General features: G+C 47.6%; 2 protein-coding genes across 4 annotated transcripts; one reads left to right on the top strand and one right to left on the bottom strand.

Moving 5' to 3' along the window:
• Nucleotides 1-57: 57 nt before the first annotated feature.
• Nucleotides 58-11,879, bottom strand: GFOD2 (Gfo/Idh/MocA-like oxidoreductase domain containing 2). 2 transcript variants are annotated; one of them, XM_079316380.1, is made up of 3 exons: nt 11,732-11,879; nt 6,906-7,245; nt 58-2,348 (listed from the first exon to the last, which is right to left on the bottom strand). In XM_079316380.1, the coding sequence occupies exons 2-3, from the start codon at nt 7,162-7,164 to the stop codon at nt 1,450-1,452; spliced, it is 1,158 nt and encodes a 385-aa protein (XP_079172506.1). In that variant the 5' UTR covers nt 7,165-7,245; nt 11,732-11,879; the 3' UTR covers nt 58-1,449. The 2 variants fall into 2 exon arrangements, with proteins under 2 accessions (XP_079172506.1, XP_079172507.1); XM_079316381.1 differs by lacking the exon at nt 11,732-11,879 and adding an exon at nt 7,436-9,297.
• Nucleotides 11,880-12,193: 314 nt separating this feature from the next.
• LOC306807100 (uncharacterized protein) lies at nt 12,194-17,917 on the top strand. 2 transcript variants are annotated; one of them, XM_079316389.1, is made up of 5 exons: nt 12,194-14,102; nt 15,314-15,697; nt 16,180-16,275; nt 16,731-16,777; nt 17,067-17,917. In XM_079316389.1, exons 1-5 carry the CDS (start codon nt 13,979-13,981, stop codon nt 17,253-17,255), a joined length of 840 nt encoding a protein of 279 aa, XP_079172515.1. In that variant the 5' UTR covers nt 12,194-13,978; the 3' UTR covers nt 17,256-17,917. The 2 variants fall into 2 exon arrangements, with proteins under 2 accessions (XP_079172515.1, XP_079172516.1); XM_079316390.1 differs by lacking the exon at nt 16,180-16,275.
• The last annotated feature ends 1,172 nt before the right edge of the window (nt 17,918-19,089 follow it).

Below are 19,089 nucleotides of genomic sequence, written 5' to 3'. Positions count from 1 at the left end.
ACTTTTATTAGGTTGGCTTTAGCTTGACCAAATCAAAAGCGCAAGCACACAACTGCATAGAGAGTTCCCTCAACAAACACAACTTTTTATTTCTGTAGAAAACATGGTTCTTTTCAGGAAGGTCCAGCTTATGAAACAGCAGCGTGCATGTTAATATACATAAATACACAGTTACAATTTAGTGGGAAATACATTTAAAAAAAAAGCTTTCAAGTACACAAAACAACAAATGTAGTAAAATTAGACTATCCTTTCCACATACCTGCCTCAGAGAGAAACATTTCTCAAAAGGAATGAACTTCCACCCCATCATCTGCCACCAAATCTCTCCACTGGACGCCAGCTGCAGGAGAGTGTGAAGATGGGCTGGACCAGAGGGTTAATAGCCAGTGTCTGAGATCAGGAGCACATTTACCCATGGCAGTTCAGTCCCTGTTCTCTCAACTATCAGGATGTGTGTAGTGTGACAGTTACCCAGCCTGCACATTAAGAGAGCTGCAAGAGGTAGGAAATACCTCCTTCCTTCCACTTTCAGGTCCCTGAAAGGTTCATGCTGTACAACTTTGTTACTCACGACATGTGGCAATCCCGTGACCCTGGGAGGCATTTATTTATTAACAGTCACAGAAATGAGAACGTGGCCCCACAGGCACGGCACTGGTGCTGCCAGGCAGTAAACACAACTGACATAAGCACAGAGCTTATGGAAAAACAGCTGCTGGATGCAGACAGCCTCTTGAATAGAAGGCATAATGTCTACAGATATGGAAGAATAGCTCAATGCATCACAGACTTCCTGAAGATTTTCCTGCCAATGGCACATCAACAACTGAGAATTATAGTATCATTTAAATAAAACATCAGTTTGAATGAATTTGAAAGACATTTACCACATACAGGAAGCCAAAAGGCTGATCCTTATGTTACTAACTTTAATGCATTCCTTCTACTTTTTGTCCTATAGTTTAGAGACCTGTTACATCACTAAACTCTTTTTTAAAAGTTTACAAACTGAGGATTAAAACATAAATCAGTCTCCAAGAGAGATGAAGAAGGCATCTGAACAATAGATACTCCCTGATCTTGCTCCACATGCTCTCATGGTTAAATCAGCAACCTGTGCAACAGGGGTTGTGTCCCATTTCCAAGCCATGCAATGGCAGAGATCCCACGATTCACTTCAGCTACTGCAAGTGCAAAGGGCAATTCAAGTTTTCCTATCAGTCTCCGAGACAAAAATTAAATGTTTGCAAAAAACAGAAACATTTAAAACTCTTTAATCAATTTAAACCACAACTGTTCCTATCAGAACATATTTTATATGTTTAAAAAAACCCAAGAAACTCACGCTATTAAATAACAATCTACATATCTTAAAAACTGGGGTTTTTTTTCTTTTTACATTACAGCCAGAAGTGTTAATTGTCCTATTTTCCAAGGTAGGAATGTTCATAAGTTATTTCTTTGAAGCGCCTCACAGAGGTTTTGGTTGGCATCTGGTTCCTCAGTCATCACCTCCACAGTCTCCCACTCACCTGACCTACTCGATTTCTTGATGGCCTCTACCACACTCTGCATGTACAGCCCATCTTCAAAAGAGGCTGCCATGGACACAGGTTTATGATCCCACGTCCGACGGTCCTCCTGCTCTTGGAAAGACTGCCTCAGGGCTTGCACCATGTACACCATGCCCTTCAGGTAAAGCAGAGGGATGTCCTTGAACCCCTTATCCAAAAGGCCCTTGTTGACAGGCAGGGAGTCTGTAAACAGCAGCTCCTCCTGGAGAGCAGTGTTCTTCTGCCCGTACAGCTCTGTCCCACGAGCTATGAGGCGACCGGCAGAGCCCACGACCATCACCTCGTGGATGAACGATCCGGGCATGTTGAAGTTGAGAGTCACAGTGCAACAGACGCCGTCGCCCATCAGCATCTGGAAAACGCAGAAGTCGTCGCTGGTGACGTGGCGGATCCCGCTGATGGCCGTGTTCTGCTTCACAAAAGTCTTGAGCAGCCCGTGGACCTTGTGAGCTCTCCTGCTGGTGAGGTGAGTCAGGAGGTCGATGATGTAGGTGCCCATGGTGTGCAGCCCACCCCCTCCCATGAGCTCGTCACAGATCCAGTTGTACTGGTGGCTCAGCAGGCTGCCCCCGTAGACGCGCACGTCGCAGACGATGACGTTGCCCACGTAGTGCTCCTCTATCAGCTGCTTCATCTTCACAAAGGCGGGCAGGAAACGCAGCACGTTGCCAACGATGCTCATCAGCTTGGGGTAATACCTGGCAGCTGTCACCATCCTGAAGGCATCCACAGAGGTAGCAGCTTTCTCACACAGCACGTTCTTCCCTATTCCTGCAGCATCAATGAAAAAAAAATACACACATGAGCAAATTGATTTTGCACGCATGAGCAAAACATGCTCAGATGCCCCAAAGGTTGTCAAGAATTGGTGTTTTTAAGAGTTGGGCTTTCCTGTTGCAATTCCTAAACTGGGAACTAAAGTAGGAATGCCAAGTACAGCGAGACTTGATGCTGTTTCCAAGATGCTCCAGTTGCAGAGCTGACAAACTCTCACAGAGGGAGGCTCCAAATACAGGGAGGATTTTTACATCATGAAAGATAAATGGCATCACATGGTATTAAAAGAAGACAGAGTATGAGTACTATAGTTAAAACATTATTTGAATACCTGTATAGCCAGAGGAGGAAAAAAAAAGCCATGTACCCTGCAGGGATGAGGTTGGGGAAGGGGAGATTTGATTTTCACTTTGTATTTCATCATCACTATACTTTTTAAAAAAATTAATTAATATAATGGGACATAACATTTACTCATATATATAAAAATGTATATTTATAAAAGACATACATACAGATTCTTAGAATTCTACAGTATTAGAAATAATGTTTTTGTAAGTGGACTGTCTTTTTAATTAGAAAGCAAATAATTTTGGTCTGCACATACATCCTGCTTGTACAATCTGACAAAAGGTGATTGAGTTGCACAGACAAGAGCTGCACCCCCAAGCTGACCCACTGAACTGTTATTGCTACTGATGCACTTTACATCGTGCTCAGCCTAAATCAATGAGGACAGTCAATAATCCTTTTTTCCCCCCTAACTTTAAAGCAGAAATAAATACAAAAGAGCATGACAGTACAAGTTTTAACCAATTCTTACATTTGGAGTTTTTCTGGTATTTCCCTTCTCATGGCAGGGCTTTACTTTCACTGGGTTTTTTTTCCTATTTTACATCTGTCCTGATCAAATACTTATCGAAACATTTTTCAGTGTAATGACCACGTTATTCCTAACATGATTATTACAGACATTCACTGGGGATGCCAGACCTGAAGGTCAGTCATGGCACACCACAGTTACTGCCCAAGGATTGCAGGAATGGCTGGTGGCACCTCTCTGAAAGCTGCTCCTTGGGCAGGAGCAGACGGTGCCCGATTGAACCGAGTGCCAGTGCGAAGGAACCAGCACAGGAGCCCCGCTCGGTCTCTGGCACGGAGGGGAAGGCGGATCCTGCTCTCCGCGCTCCCCCTCCCGGCCGCGCCCAGCCAGCCCTGCGGGAGCGCTCCCGAGACACAGCTCAGCCAGCGGAGCCACGGGAGAAACAGAACCTCTGCTTCTAACAGACACAGGCAAAATCCAGTCAGGAAATGGGAAGACTACGAGTGAGAAATCCCCTATACTGATAGGAGCCTACAGCAGCTTTAACAAACAAAGGGTCAGGTCAAACTCCCAGTGGACACTCTGGCTGTCCATTGGTAACCCCCTTTTCAGAGACTCTGACTCCCCTGCCCACAAGTCCTGAAGCTAAGGCAAGGCACAACACTGAATTCAGTATTTTTCAGGACTAGCTGAAGCACCTGGACAGGCATCTAGAGCTGATTCAGTCCACTTTATCAGCCTTGTTTAAATGGTGCTCATCTCCAGGCAGGTTAAAGCACCACCAGAGAAAGCAAAGGGATGCTCACAGCATCCCAAGCAGGTCTGCATCCTCAGAGCTTGTAGAAAAGCAAAGTGACTCTCCCTTCATGCACACCCTGGGTACAGCCCAGCTCTGCTTTGCTGCTCCCTGCCTGCCCAGCCCTGGTCCCTGCAGAGATGGCAGAGCCTGGGCACAGCCCTGGCACTCAGCAATTCCTCACACCGGGCTGTCCCTGCTCTGCTGACCAGCCCCACCCTCTGTGCTGTGCCTGTTCTGGCAGCCCAGGCTGAGCCAATTGAGCAGCTAAAACTGGCTGATGGCTTTTTTTGGGGTGGCAGCCAGTGCAGGGCACTGACAGCCCACTGTGCACTGCTGAGTGCCAGGAGGGAGAGCTGGGAACACAGAACAGCTCTGGGATAATCCTGCTGTTGCCTTCAGTGGAACAGTCAGTCCCCAAGCTCACAGACATGGCCGTGAAACAAGGACAAGGGCCAAATCAGAGATGGCTACAAGGTCCCTTACCAATGCCATGGCCATGCCTTTTGTTTTCCAAGGCAGTGCAGCTTACATCCCTGGGATTGTCACTATTGTTTTGGTAATGAATAACCTGAACTTTGTACCATATTGTTTTCCTAAACCACAGCTGCAAAATTTTCAGTTGAGGCCCTCACCAGCCAGGAGACATGAGAGCATGGATGGGTGCATTTAACTGTGGGACATGAACCACAACACACACATTTGGTGAAATGTATTTAGTTCCTCTGAGATCAAAAGAAGTGCAAATTTAAAGAGAGCTTCTTGCTTTGCCTGTTGTGGAGATAAACCATAAGATTACACTGATTTTAATATGAACTATCCCCTGGGCTTTGATCTGTTCTGTCTGGTTCATGAACTCAAACCAGTGTCACTGCTTTGTCCCCAGGCTTGTTCATGGATGCCTGTCAGCAAGAAACTTAGCAAAGGAAACTGCACCACCTAGAAAAACTGGGGTCTTCTCTCCTCTTTACCAGGAACAAAAATGGAAGTACAATTTTTTTTAAAAAAGTAGAAAAATGTACAAAAATAAGTGATAAAAGTGTCACCACTTTAAAACAAACAAACCAAGCCCAACAAAACATAACACAGAAGACCATTATTACTGCACCACTTCTGACATTTCCTGAAGCCCAGTCTCTTGGCAACTAGACACCAATTTGTTATAAACAACTCCCAGCTGATAATTCTCTGATTATAACCATCACTGTATAAATCTCAACTTCCAAAGAAAATGTTGTTGACATCTTTGGCCCTATCCTGGTTCTGTGTTCCTTCAGAACATTCAGGTACAGAAAATCACCCAACCCTTGCTTTAAATAAGTCATGATATACTGGGCAGTAGACCTACAAATATCACTGTAATGAACCTGGAAAGCTGAAAGGCAAGGTCAGCATCACACTGGTCTGTCTGCATCAGTCTGCAGAACAGAACATCTCAGCAAAGAAGAAGTGATTGTTACCCTTCCCTGCCACATCCTTCCATTTCCCTGGCTTTTTCAGCCTTCCACCTCCTAAACCTGCATTCAAGCATACATACAACCTCTCTGCATTTCTGCACCACTTGCTTTACCTCCCTTTCCTCCTCTGGATAATGCCATCTTATGGGCATTCAATGAAAGAATCCCAAATCCCTTTTAGTTAATAACTCACCAGAGAAGGTTCAATCCTCTCCTTTTTAGTCTATTTGATCCTCAAGAGCCACAAGACCTAGTGAAATGCATATCACCTAACTAGTGCTTTAAAGAGCTTTTAGTATATTTGAAGAGATAAATTCTAATTTACAGTTCAAATATTTAAAAATCAGAATAACTTAAAATTCAAACGACAATACCCTAATGAGGTAAACAAACAAATCTAACAATGTTAAAAAGAAAAGGAAAAAGAAGCCTGAAATCTCTCTCTGCATATCTAAGTGGCATTGCAAATGTTTGTGCAGGGACTTGTTTACTTCCAAAAGAAATTACTATAGAGAAAAGAGGCACAACAAACTACCCTGGCTCACATGGTCTGAGATTACCTGTCCTAAAATTAACTTGTGTATCTCCTGTAAACACAGTAAAAATATCACCCTTGTTACTTACAGAATTACATGCACACTGACACCCACGCTGCTCTGCAGGAGGGGACATTAACACTACAAAGTCACACACTGGGGAATTAAGAAATGTCAGGATGCCTGGGCAGTTGGCTCCCATCTCCCTGCCCAACCTGTCTGGGGTGTCATCCCTTCTTTCTGATCTAGCTGGATTCCTCCTGCTGTCTCCAGCATCTGCCCTCCTGAGTCAGGGAGAAGGATTCCTCCACCTGGGACCACATCAGCCTGCTATGGACATTACTGTGCCAAGAGTGGTCTCCAGGTAGAGGCCAGAGTCACAGCTAAAACAGCATTTCTTAGCTCTTAATTCACAAGATTCTACTGAGTGCATACAAATATTATTTTTTTCAAAGGCTTTCACCTTCCAAGTTTGATTGTACTTGTGGGGAAAGCATAAATCAGAGCTGAATAACCTTCCCCTTCCAGGCAAATCTCAGTTTCCTAGTACAGTACATGGGAAAATCTAAAATGAATTAAACAATTTAAGTTGCTTTGTTTGTTTGTTTCTGTTGCTCTGAGGTTTTTTTTAATGGGCATAAAGCCATTTACCCTCTCATTATTATTTCTGATACAGCTGATTTTTATTACAAACTCCTTACCATAACTTTGGTTTAGCAAGATATATAATTGGTTCAAACTGAGCTTTAAGCAATTATTAACAGTATTTTTACAAAAAACCAAAACAAAACAAAAACAAAACAGGTAAACTCTCTCACAAATGCCACACAAAACTTTTGCCAATTGGTGCAGCCAGAACTGTGCAGGGGTAACAGCTTCAAATTTCAATCTGCCATCAAGCTACTGATTTTTGATGCAACTCCAAGGATGAAAAGGTACCTAGAGCCTTCACAGCAATTTGCCGGGTCAGCGGTGGAGGGATGTTGATGCAAACCAAATCCACGTCCTGATGCAGCAAGACATCGTCAGTCCGACTCGTGTAGAAGGAGATGTTCATCTCCTCTGCCAGCTGTTTGGCTTCCTCTTCAGTCTTCCCCCAGAGAGCTTCAATGGAGAAACCTTCTGCCCTCAGCAGGGGTACCAGGACCCGGGCAGCACTACCAGTTCCAAACACGCCCACTCCAGGGAGCATTTTCATTCTTCATTCATGCATCAGAGTCTACACACAGGCCTTCGATAAAATGGTTGGCTCCTCAGCTTGGTGTTCCATCCACAGTTCCTAAAGTGTGAAAAGCTACAAATTATTATGAGAAAAAGGCACATTGTGGTATCAAGCACACCTGTCCTGAATTCCACCTTTTGTCCTTTGTGTGGCTGTTAACATTCTCAAACATCCTAATGACAAAATCCAAAACCCTCAAAAGGTGCAATCTATAGAGATATAGTATTAAGGGACAAGTCTAACAAACCTCTTGCAGAAGAATGGTAAGAAAGCAGCTTGTCAGTCTCCTCAGCTTCAGAACTCAGCACATGGGGACAGAAACACACACAAGAATCCAGGATAAACCAGACACAGAGAGGCACAAACAGGAAGCACCAAGAGGACAGGACATAGAGTCTGTCACACTGGCAGTAAAAGCAGTGCTGCTCTATTTGTGATGATGTAAGTCCCTAAATGAGATAAAGGTTTTTGAGATGAGGACATATCTTTTATTAGACCAATTGAAGTAGCTGGAAATAATAGACATGCTTTGGGACACATAAATCTTTCTTCTAAATTAAATACACAAACTGAAAATAACTACTTGGACCTTAACAATTTTATGGCAAATAGAGTCTAGAGAACATTTAGAAAATATGTCCTGTGGGGAAAGCCTGAATTCAGTGAGCTTGTTTTGCCTGAGGAGGAGAAGCCCACAAGGAGAGAGAATGCCAGTGTTTAAATACACAGAAAGCTGCTTTCTGAAAGGAAAAGGGTGCTCCTCTGTCTCCACTGTGGGCAGTTAAAAGCTTCACTTAGGACAGTTAAAGTATCTCCTTCTGCCAATGCCACTTAATCTCCAAGATTGCAGGGTTGGCAGAATTATTGTGGAATTATTATACTTCCTATATACAAACATTTGGTCAAGTCACACTCCTTTTGTTCTTCCAAATATTTCCTGGTAAATCAATTTCTTCAATCCCTACCTGCCAGTCTGTCTTAGCACAGCTGCTGCCCACAACTGCCTTCAGCACTTGCTTTAGCACCAGCCTCAAAGAGGGAATGTCAGAAGTCTCCTCAATCTCTGACACCACAGAAACCTACAATCCAGCTTTTGTTCTGTGCCTTTCTGAATTCTCATCTACTACACCCACTTGACCTTTCTTTAATTTTTTTTTTTTTTTTTTTTTTTTTGAGAGAAAACCATGATGAATTCAGTTTTCATTAGAAGCTTACAATGAAAAAGCAAAGCCCACATTTAAAGACAGAACTGGTACCAGCACCAGATCAACACCTTTGGAAAAGACACCTCTAAGCAACAAGAATCATGGCTTGTTTCAGAAACAGTGTTACCAATCTTCACATCCCAAGACACTCACATGAAGTTCCAACACATAAAAGCAAACCCTGACACAGCACTGGGCTGTACCAGCACAGAAGTGAAAGTACTCCCAGTTCAAGTGCTTTGTTTGCAATCAGCATCTCATTAGTCTGGGGGTGCCTACACTGCCCAGCACGTGTTATAAAACTGAATTCTGTCTGAATTCCTAGGTGTTTCTGCAGTACAGACACTAAACTAGAAAACAGAAATGCTTGAGAATATTTATCTTGCAAAATGCATAAATGTTTACAGATGCTATAAAACAGCTTATGAATATTTACTTAATTATTCAGTGTGTTTTTCCTAAGTCTGTGTGATGCAGCATTTGTAGTGATACTGTCACTGTCATTCTTTATAAGGATGAACAAAATTCACTGACAAACTCTTTTTTTATCCAACATTTAGCAGAACACTTAAATAAGGCAGTGACAAAGATCAAAAGGATCTTGAAAATATTTACTAGTCTACATAAAAGGGATCCTGGGATACTGGCAAGGAGCATGGCTTCTACCCAGGTTTACTTTATACAAATCACACAAACAACAACAACAAAAAAAATACCCTTGCAACTGGATGAAGGCATATCTACTGAAGTCCCCACAAATCTGTTTAGCAGTTTATGGTCTGGAAGAATTAAAAATCCTTACAGCAGAAAGAACATCTTCATTTCAAGTGACATGAAGTGAGGTGAAACAGAGACCAGGTGAGTGTGTACCTGCTTGCACCAGATCACACAGAGGAGTCTAAATTACACAACACCACAATAGCTTAGAAAAGGCTGAATTAATTGAAAATGCTCTAGGAAAACACCAGTTTATGCAACACAGTATACACAGTATACACAGTATATGCAACAGGAGACCCCTGCTACTCAAGATAAGCTGATTTCTGTAACAGTCACTCAGTTTAAGTGTTACTCTTTCCTGTTTTCCATTTCACTGCCTTTTAAAAATAATCTCAGTCATGTGGAATTAATCTTAAACTCACTTATCCCAAAACATAGCATGCTTCTACATTGCTATCACTAGGAGCTATTGGCACAAACCTACAAAATCTAGTGATTAGCCACCATCCACCAGCTCCTGATGCTACAAGAGCTTCAGATCACCAGCTCACCACAAAGCAGCAAGTGGCCAACCCAGCCTCAGCATTGACTTCCAGCAGGGCAGCCCCAGCTCTCTGGGTATGGAGACACAGCTTGCCAGTGAAAGGGCTGGAAACCCCAAACTTTGCAGCCACCAGGCTCTGCAGAGGGGCCCTGAGCAGAGGACAAGCTTCTCTTCCCTCTCCTTAGAGCCACCTGCAGCCTCCTCTTCCCCCAGCAGACTTTCACCAGCTGGGAAGTCCTGGTTTGGCTAGGCAGGCCCAGCAGGATGGATGTGGGTGCTGAAGGGCAGCACAAAGACAATCCTTACAAGAATCACAGAGCACATGGAGCACGAGCAGAAGTGAGCAGATGCTCAAAGACCTGTAATGGGAGCTTTTAAAAAGGGGCACACGTGGGTACTGCAGCCTGCACACACACTGCAGACACACTCCAGTGCTGGCAGGAGAGGGATTCCAGCCCAGGCACCCTGAGGAGACAGCCTAAACCCTCTATGCCAGAAAAAGGCCACTGCTGAGGAGAGGCAGCTGTAATTAACAGTTTAGGAAGAAGGAACAGAGATCTCAGAACAGCACTGTGCCCCCACAGAAGTCCCCAGAGCACCATCATCTGGATCTTTGTGTGCACATCTGGTAGTTTTCCTCTAAGCAGGGGGGCAGCAGAACTAGAAGTCCTGCAGAGGTGATCAACAACCAAAATCTTGTGAAAAGGAAGACCTAAGCAAAGAAAGATTTCTCAGTTGGGAAGAGACATCACCAGGTAATAAAGTCAAGTGTGGCTTAGGATGGAGAAAACCAAAATTTTCACTGTCCTTCACCGTATAAGAGAACATCAAATGGAGCTCAGAGAAGGCAGGATCAAAACAACCTGAAGGAGGTGGTTCCCTGCAGCAGACTGTTTTAAGTTGTGAAGTGCCCTTGCCATGAGACACTGCAGACATCTGTCATTTACAGGGTGTGAAAAGAGAGATTCTTGTCTATCCACTGAGGCTCACTGAATGCACAGAAGTCATATCTATCTGAAATGAAAACTAGAGAAAACTGGTTTTGGCAGAGCATGGGAACAGCTCTGAGAAAAATGCCTGAAACTGGTACCAACACCAGCTTTGAATTAGGTCCAAAACTAAATAGTAACAGTCAAGGATCACAGGGCCCAGAAACTGCTGTGGACCATTACAGATGGCCAAACATAGGGAAAGAATAGCAGCCCATGTTCAGAAGGGTGCTGGCCAGGGTAGCATTAGTTCAGCATAAAGAGAAAGCTTTTCACATGTCTCCAACTTATCCTAAAAAGTTCCACTGAATCTCCAAGAAAGAGGAGGCACATGGTGGAGGAGCACACCAGCAAGCACTTCTGCCCTCTGGCACGAATATACTTGAGGCTGTGTATGAAATGGTTCAGGTGTTGATATCAAAACGGACGTGCTTTCTTTACTAAATGTGCTTTTGATTCAGTGCCAGCGGGTTGTGTGATAACCCACGAGTCCACAGCCTCAAGGAACTCCCACCACACCTCGAGACAAGCCCAGCACAGCGTTCTGTCCTTCCTGCTCTGGATGCACAGCAGCAAAGGCCCCGTTCCAGGCACGACACTTCCCACAGGTGCCGCCCGAGGTCGAAGGTGGCAATGAGAACCGTGCCGGAGCCAGCAGCAGCTGGAAAATCCTGGAAACCAAACCAGACTTGATGCAAAGCTCATGTCACGGCCATGGCAGCCCCGGCGGCGCCTCTGGCATGGCCCACGATGCTCTGTGCTGCCCGGGGCTGCGGGGCTTGGGCAGCTGCTCTCAGCGTGCGGCTCCTCACGGGGCTGGACGGGACAGAGCTCACCTGACCTCGCCTCACCTCTGGAACAGGGCAGGGCTCACCTCGCCTCACCTCACCACACTCCCCCCTTCAGGGCTCTGGGCGGGACAGGCCCCACCTCACCCACCGGCCCACACGGAGCTGGTACCCCCGGCCCCTTTCCAGCCGCTCCCGGCCCCGCGCCCTCTGGCAGGACCGCGCCCCGCTCGCCGCCCAGCGGCCCCGGGACAGCGGAGGAGCCCCGGGGGCTGGAGGGGTCCGAGCCGCCCTCACCTGTGCCCGGCCGGGCCACCGGGGTTCTCCCGCCTGGCGCATCCTCGGGCCGGGCGCGCTCCCGAGGCGGCCGCGCGCTCCCGGGGCGGCGCCCCTGACCGGCCCGCGCATGCGCGACAGCGCGGCGCCGCCCCGCCCCTCCACCGGGCAGCGGCCCCGAACATGGCGGCGCCCGGGAGGCTTCACACACTACGTGAGGGACGGCCAATCCCACGGCCGGAGATTGGAGGGGAGGCGGGGCTTATAGTGACAGACAGAGATTACAACCAATAGAAGATCAGCACGGGGTGGTGTCATCCCCGCGATGGGCGCTGAGTGAGGCGCTCTGGGCTCTAGGGATGTGCCCGGATCGGGGTCTCAGGAGCGGCCGTCTCCTGGCCGTGCTGTGCCTCAGGGACACGGGACAGTGTCTGCAACACCTTCTGCTCGGTGTCACCTCCTGCTCGGTGTCACCGGCACCTCCGTGAGGGCTCAGCTCAGTGTGTCCCGAGCCCCGTCAGCCGCACGCTGCTGTGAGGGCAGGATCGCTTGTGGCGGCCCTGCAGAGGGCACTGCACCGTGCCACCCCAGGAGGAGCCTCTGTAAAGCCACCACGGGCCCATTGAGGACGCGGCTTCTCAATTTCTCCTCATACTCCCCAGCATAGGGAGGCTCCTTGCCAGCTCCCAGCAGGGAGAGGAGGGCCTTGGTGGCACCTTCTGTATTTCCCTCGTTCACTTCAAAGGAGTGAGGAGTTCCTGAGGAACTATGCAGCCTCCCTATTGGGGTGGGCATTGTGTAGTCCCGGTGTAGCTCCTGCTGACACGGGCACTCTGTTATTAACAGCAGCATTGTCATTTCCTGCTCTCTTTTCTCCTTGGCAGAGAGCACCATGGAATGTGGCTCTGGTAGGGGCTCTGGTAGGAGAGCAGCTCTGTGGAGTCAGCAGAAGACATTAACCTTTAGTTCCACCAGCACCACAGCTGGGAACATGGGGAAAGCACTTCCTGCTGGAGAAGGTCCTGGCCTCATCAGTGCCAGGAAACGTGACAGCCAGAATAGAAATGGAAAGGAAGGAAGCAAACAAGCACACATCATTATGCAGTTATGAAATGAAAGAAGACGAAGATTCAAATGTAGATAGGAATTGAACATCAGAAAGAGCATGAGAAGAGATGAAGAGGTCCAGAGGGGAGAGTAAGAGGGATGCAGAGCCTCTCACTTATCATTCTTGCAGATCTTGTACCCTCTTATCAGCAGATATGATGCTGGTGTTGCTGTTTCCTCGCGTGGGTTTGTTTGCAGATGACACTCAGCTTTCAGCCAGGAAGTTCCACTGGCTGGTGGAGCAGAGTGAGCAGCCCATCTTCTGGAGACACGTGTGGCTGGGCTGTGTGGCCCAGCATGGTGTGGAGGGTGGGTGCTATGGATGCTGGTAGAAACTAAAGGGAAGGAAATGGCAGATGGGAGGAGGTTTTGCTCTGAGCATGAATAGGAAGAGCAGTGGCAGGCAGTGGGGAACAGCAGAGATTGCACCCACAGAGGCTGGGGAGACAGAGGGGCCTGTGCCTGCTGCACATGTCCCTTGGGTGGCAGGGGTGACACAAGCTGTGTCTGGCCTAGTGAATGTTCGTGTCCTAGTGTCCCTCATGCCACAGGGAGCAGGGGAATACAGGGGCTGGGCAGGAGCTGGGATCTGGGTGATCATGGCCAGAGTGGGGGCAGAGCTCTGCAGGGCCATTACATCCCACAACCAGAACACTGATCAAGCCCATCCCCGTGCCAAACTGCAGTTCCCTGGGGGCTGGCAGGGTGTGTGTGTCCCACCTGGGCTCAGCAAGCACACCCCATCACCAGATGGGTGTGGACATCACCTCATCCCCCTGCTGTGATGGCAGCACTGCTTCCTCCAAGGGGTCCATTCCCTGGTGTGAAACAAAACGAACCGGTGGCATGGGGAGGTGGTGCTGTAGGAAACTGGGGAAGTGACAGGGAGCTGCTGGCTGGGTCCTAGTCCAGTGAGAAATGGCCTTCAGCAGCTCCCATGGGCATTACTCAGGTCTCAGGACCACAGTATGTGGTCAGGATGAAACCAAAGGAGGAATCAGAGCAGAGAGGAGATAAGAACTGGGCTGAGGCCAGAGAAGGGGAAGAGAGGGGAAGTCTGTGAGCACAGAGGGAACTGCCTGGCCCAGTGGCAAAGGGGTGAGGTCCCAGCAAGGCTTCAGCTGCCCTTGGCTGAGCAGTGGCCCTGCCCTGCAAGGAGAGATGGAGGCTGCCAGCCCATCCCACCAGGCACCCACCATGGTCTCCATGAGGCTGTTGGGAAGTTTGGAGCTCTGGCTGGCCAACACCTTTCTGCCCCTGCTGCTCCTCACCTGGCTGTCAGTTGGTGAGTCCCTGAGTGCTCTGAGCTCTTCCCTCTTTGCTTATGCCTGCAGTAGTGTGCAAAGTGCCTGCTGCTGCTTTTACCTCTCCTCCTGCATCATTTAACCCCTCCTCTGCAGCAGCACCTTGCCATAGCAGAGGGGTCCCCGCTGCAACTGTGTGTGCACAGGCTGTGAGCTCCTGGGGCTTTGAATCAGCTTTGCCTTCAGCAGGGAGAGAAAACAGCTGGGGGGAAGGAAACAGAAATGCATATAAGCCTGATTACTGAGGAGGGGGGTCAGCACACATGGCAGATGTGGATATTCCTTAAGACAAAACCAACTTGTATGGGGTTTTGTTTTTTCCAGCAGGACTTGCTTACCAGATTTCAGCCACAGTTCATGTGTTGGTAGGGTTAGATGTCATCTTGCAGTGTCTGCCTCAGGCAGGCTTGAGCAGCACTGCCAGGAAGGTGAAGTGGTTTAATGTCGCCTGAAATGATGGAAAATAGCAGAATGGAGGTGGTGTAGAGAAGAAAAATGATCTGGCCCAGCTCATCTTTGCCAATGTGAGCAAAGCACATGCAGGAACATACACATGCAGGGTGGAGAACATGAAGAACATGTCCAAGAACAGAAGTTCTGAAGTAAGCAAGGGTGGTTAGGGACAGAAGTCCACTAACACCCCTTGAATGGAAAGGAAGAACTGAAGGGAGGTGAGAGAGAGAGGACTCAGCTGAGAATGTGTGGAGTGACTTCAGCTCAGAAGTTCATGAGTGATTCTGAAGTACTCCAGGGTAAGGGGGTGGGATGAAGCCAGAGAGGCTGCAGGGAGCTGTTTGCTATATTTTTTTTGCTTCTCTAGGGCTGACCATTGTCCATTGCCAATCCCCCAGTCCTGCTTTATGCTCCATGAAACGGTGGAGGAACTTCTTGCTTGGGTACCTATGTGACAGGTGGAGGAGGTGCCTTCCCCTGATCCTAATGTTTTCAATCCTCCCTGAGACACAGAAAAGTTTGTGCAGTGCACAGCATCCAGTGGCATGAGTCAACATGCAACATTTCAGTGTTGAGTGCTGAGGAAGGGTTAGCAGCCAGGTTTGGAAAAAATCATCAGCTGCTTTGGAAAAGGATGGTCACTTCACTGTGTCTTTCATGAGTGACATGTGGGACAATACCCTGCAAGATCATATATTTAATATATTTCAGCAATCACTTCTGGTTTTGTTTCCTCCAGGAGCAGTCAATCTGCAGGCAGAGCCAGTCACCACTGTGCAGTTCAAGATTTGTTTGGAGAATCTCACAGTGCAGATGGACTGGTACAAACCTAAATGTCTGGAGGGGGAGGTCCAAACCAACACTGTGGTTCTGGTAGAAAACTGTATGAATTTCAGCAGCTCAAGCCTGTCTACAGCCTGCACAGAAATCTTTGTGTGTAGGGTCTCCATCAAAAGACCAAACTCAACAGACACTGGAAAAAACACACAAACAGCAGTTTTCAGAGAAAACTGTATGAATTTCAGCAGCTCAAGCCTGAGTACAGCCTGTACAGAAATCTGTGTGTGTAGGGTCTCCACCACAAGACCAAACTCAACAGACACTGGAAGCAGCTCAGTTCTCAGTAAGTGGCAGTGGGTCTGTTTGCATGGGGGAGATGGGTGGGCAGAGAAGGGTGCTACATTCAGCACTCCTCTGGTTCTTCCATTGTTGTTCCCCCGAAAGTATCCTGAGAACTGGCAGAGCCAGCCCAGCACAGTCCCCTGGTAACAAGAGTAGAGGGTACAATGAGACCTCAGGGATAAAAGAGGGAGTAGCAGTAAAGGAGAAAACAGCCAGATGTTTTCTCATGAGTGGGTGGGACCCACTGCCAAACTGGGGTAGGCACCAGTGGATCAGAGGCTGTGATGCTGGGAAGGGGCTCTGATGCTCCAACTACCCCATGGATGAGTTTGGAGACCATTCCCCATAGGAATGGCTGGAGTGGTTCAGGATCTGGAAGCCCAAGTGTGGGAGGAAGCTGACCCTGCCTTGAAGGAGGCAATGGCAGCATGTGTCCCTGCAGGGGGACAATGGCTCACGATGCCTCTGCTGCTGTGTGTGCAGGCTTCCTGTGCATCCTCCTTGGCTTAGCGGTCGGGACGCTCCTTCACATGCCAGTGATTGGCTTCCTGCTGTGGCAGCGCACAAGGAACAGAACAGGTTGGCATTTCTTCCTCAGCTGCTGGTCTGGACAAAGCCAGGCTTGGGAGATGTCCATCTTTGACATCCTGCTGCTCTTGCTCACTCTGTGTTCCCTTCATAAGTCTGTCCTCCTGAACAAGCTGTCCCAGCGTGGTGAGAAGGCTCACCCCCCCCCCCTTCTGGCCCCTGGCTGGTGAGAGTCTGGTTATGGCACAGCCTATTGAGTGATTGAAACAGGTCTTGCATATCTAGAAGTGTCCATCTCAGAGCTCTTCTCCAGCCCCTCCAAGGGCTTTTAAGCCCTTGCCAACCCCTCCAGCTCCTTGGCCATCTTCAGAACCACAGAGCCAGTGTCTCATCCTCTCCCACAACAAAAACAAATGTTTGCTTCATTCTTTCATTATTTTCCTTATTTAAGATAATGATCATTGTCACTATTTTAATTACTATTTACGCTAGGTTTCCTTTTTCAGGAGAGCTTCTGAGTGAGGAAGTGGCGGAGGAGAATCAGACCAGTATGGTAAGCCAGGGAGTGCTTTGCACTTACCATTTCCTCCTCCCTGTCAAAAAAAGCATTGTCTGTTGAATACCCACTTAAAGGATTTCATAGGCTTTGCTTTCTGAAAACATGGTCCTAAACACTTATTAATTCCTATTAAATAAGGGCTTATGAGTGTTTGAGTAGGTGGCACTTCTGAGCAATCTGGGTAATGCTTGGGCAGCACAAAGAGTCGTGCCAGTGGAAATACATTAGCAGGGGAGACACAGAAAGAAAAGTCAAGGCTGTACTCATTGCTCTCTCTCTGCAGGCAGCTCCAGTGACAGAGACTGAGGACCTGACCTATGCCAACCTGAATTTTGAAAAGAAGGGGACAGGACCTGCCTCCTCCAATGTCATTTACACTGCAGTCAAGCCATTGCAACAAAAGCAGAGTGGTGAGGATGACAATGGTGCCAGCAAAGATGTGAATGTCTGTCCCGAAGATGAAGGCAAGTGAGGGAGGTGAGCAGCTTGTTGTCCACCTTGTTGGGGCTGCCTTCCTCAAAAACTAGGTCTTAGCTCATACAGCAGTGCAGTCTTGGTGACCAAAGACCCCTATGATCCCCAAGTGGCTGCAGAACCCTGCTTTGTATTCCCCTGAAAGAAGCCACATCTCACAGTGAGGGCAGGACTCTTGAGCCCATTTTCCCCTTGCCTTCTGCAGCTCCAAGCACTGCCAAGCCTCAGCAACTCTTTTCACTGTCTCCAGTCACTGGCAGGCTCCTCTAGCTACTTGCTCTGTGATCAGAAATGACACTTGTACACTGTGTGGCCAACATGGTGTTCAGGAAGAGCTTGGTCCTGGATGTGCTGGTGGCACAGCCATGAGAATTCCTGGAGCAATTTTCTGGATTTTCTCTAGAGCAGATACCTGCTGTGAGGTGGGTTGACCTTGCTCTCTTTCACTCACTTGAAATACAAGGGGCAAGGATGGAAAAGCATTGTTTGCTTCACAGAGGTGCTCCTGCAGTGATGCACATGGATCTGCTTTGTACTGGGAATGTTTCTGCTGGTTTGGTGGTGAATACCCTTCTCGTGGGTAGAGCACTCTCTTTCGTGCCTTCTTTTATTGATAATGTTGTGTTTATTGTGAGTTTTTCAATAAAATTATGATTCTCACTTGTGGTCTCACCTGGTGTTTCCTCTGCTGTTGGAAGAGGATGGGGGAAGAGGAGCAGCTTGACTGGAGTTAATTTTCCCATTGGGTTTGAAACCAGCACATAGCTCTAATGACTTAGTGTTACAGTCACAACAGGTGCTGAGGTTCAGAGATGGCCCCAAAAGATAGTCCAGACCTTCTGGGCTATTCACAGAACATATGATCCAACTTGGGCAGATGTCCAGCCATTAAACAAACACTAAACAACCAGGTGGTGTTACCTGACACAAATGTATAAAATCCAGGAGTGCAACCAAAGAAGGGGAAGAAGCTCCTGGGGGAAGACTGTGCCAATGGCTGACCCAGACTGGGATCATAGAACAGAAGCAGTGAGGAACACCTTGAGGTGGTGTGGAGATGGTCTCTGAGAATTCTAGGAGTGTGTAAAAACAAAAACAACTAATCAGAGTGAAGTGAGGGAATGTCAAAAGAATCCCATGATCCTCTACAGCCAGGCTGGGTGGCCCTTGGGCTGGACCAGCACAGCCCTTCTCTTGTAGCATGAAATTACTTATGTTGTTATTTTAAGGAGAAAAGGGTTTTTAAAAACCTTTAACTAAGGGACAGACTGCTCATGAATTCAAGAAGAGCTGAGGCAGATACCTGTACTAACAGTCTTGGTAGCCACTTACCATTTGCTGGGTGAAGGGGGGAAGTTTCAGAGGAGGCAAATATAGCTGCAGAATTCTTCAGAATCCCACTGGTCAAAACAGAAGGCCATGAGGAAAACCACAATGGACATGAGCAGAATGACATGTTCACTATATTGCAAAGAGGCAAAATTGGAAAGCTGAGGTACAAATCAAATTAAGACTAACAAGGGCTGCCAGAGGCTCTGGAATTGCTAAACTGCCTTAAAAAGAAGGAAAAACATGGCTCATTGCTTCCCCAGGGAAGAGTTACTGATCAATGAAATGGAGGAAGCTGGGACATTCATAGTGCTGCCTTTGCACCCTCCTTTATGGCCAAGGTTAGTGGGGAATCAGCTCTGGGATAGCATTTTTAACAGGGATACAGGCAAAAAAGCCATGAAATAGCCTTGGAGCAATAACACCAGCAAGAGGCAGGGAAAAGCAGCCAGGGCTGCTGGAGGAACTCACTGCAGCAACCTCTCCAGTGCAGGCAGGAAGGG

Source organism: Erithacus rubecula, assembly GCF_903797595.1.
Source record: "Erithacus rubecula genome assembly, chromosome: 12".
Taxonomy (NCBI): Eukaryota; Metazoa; Chordata; class Aves; order Passeriformes; family Muscicapidae; genus Erithacus; species Erithacus rubecula.
The sequence above is the reverse complement of the archived record's forward strand: the minus strand, read 5'-3'. Positions and strand labels throughout refer to the sequence as shown.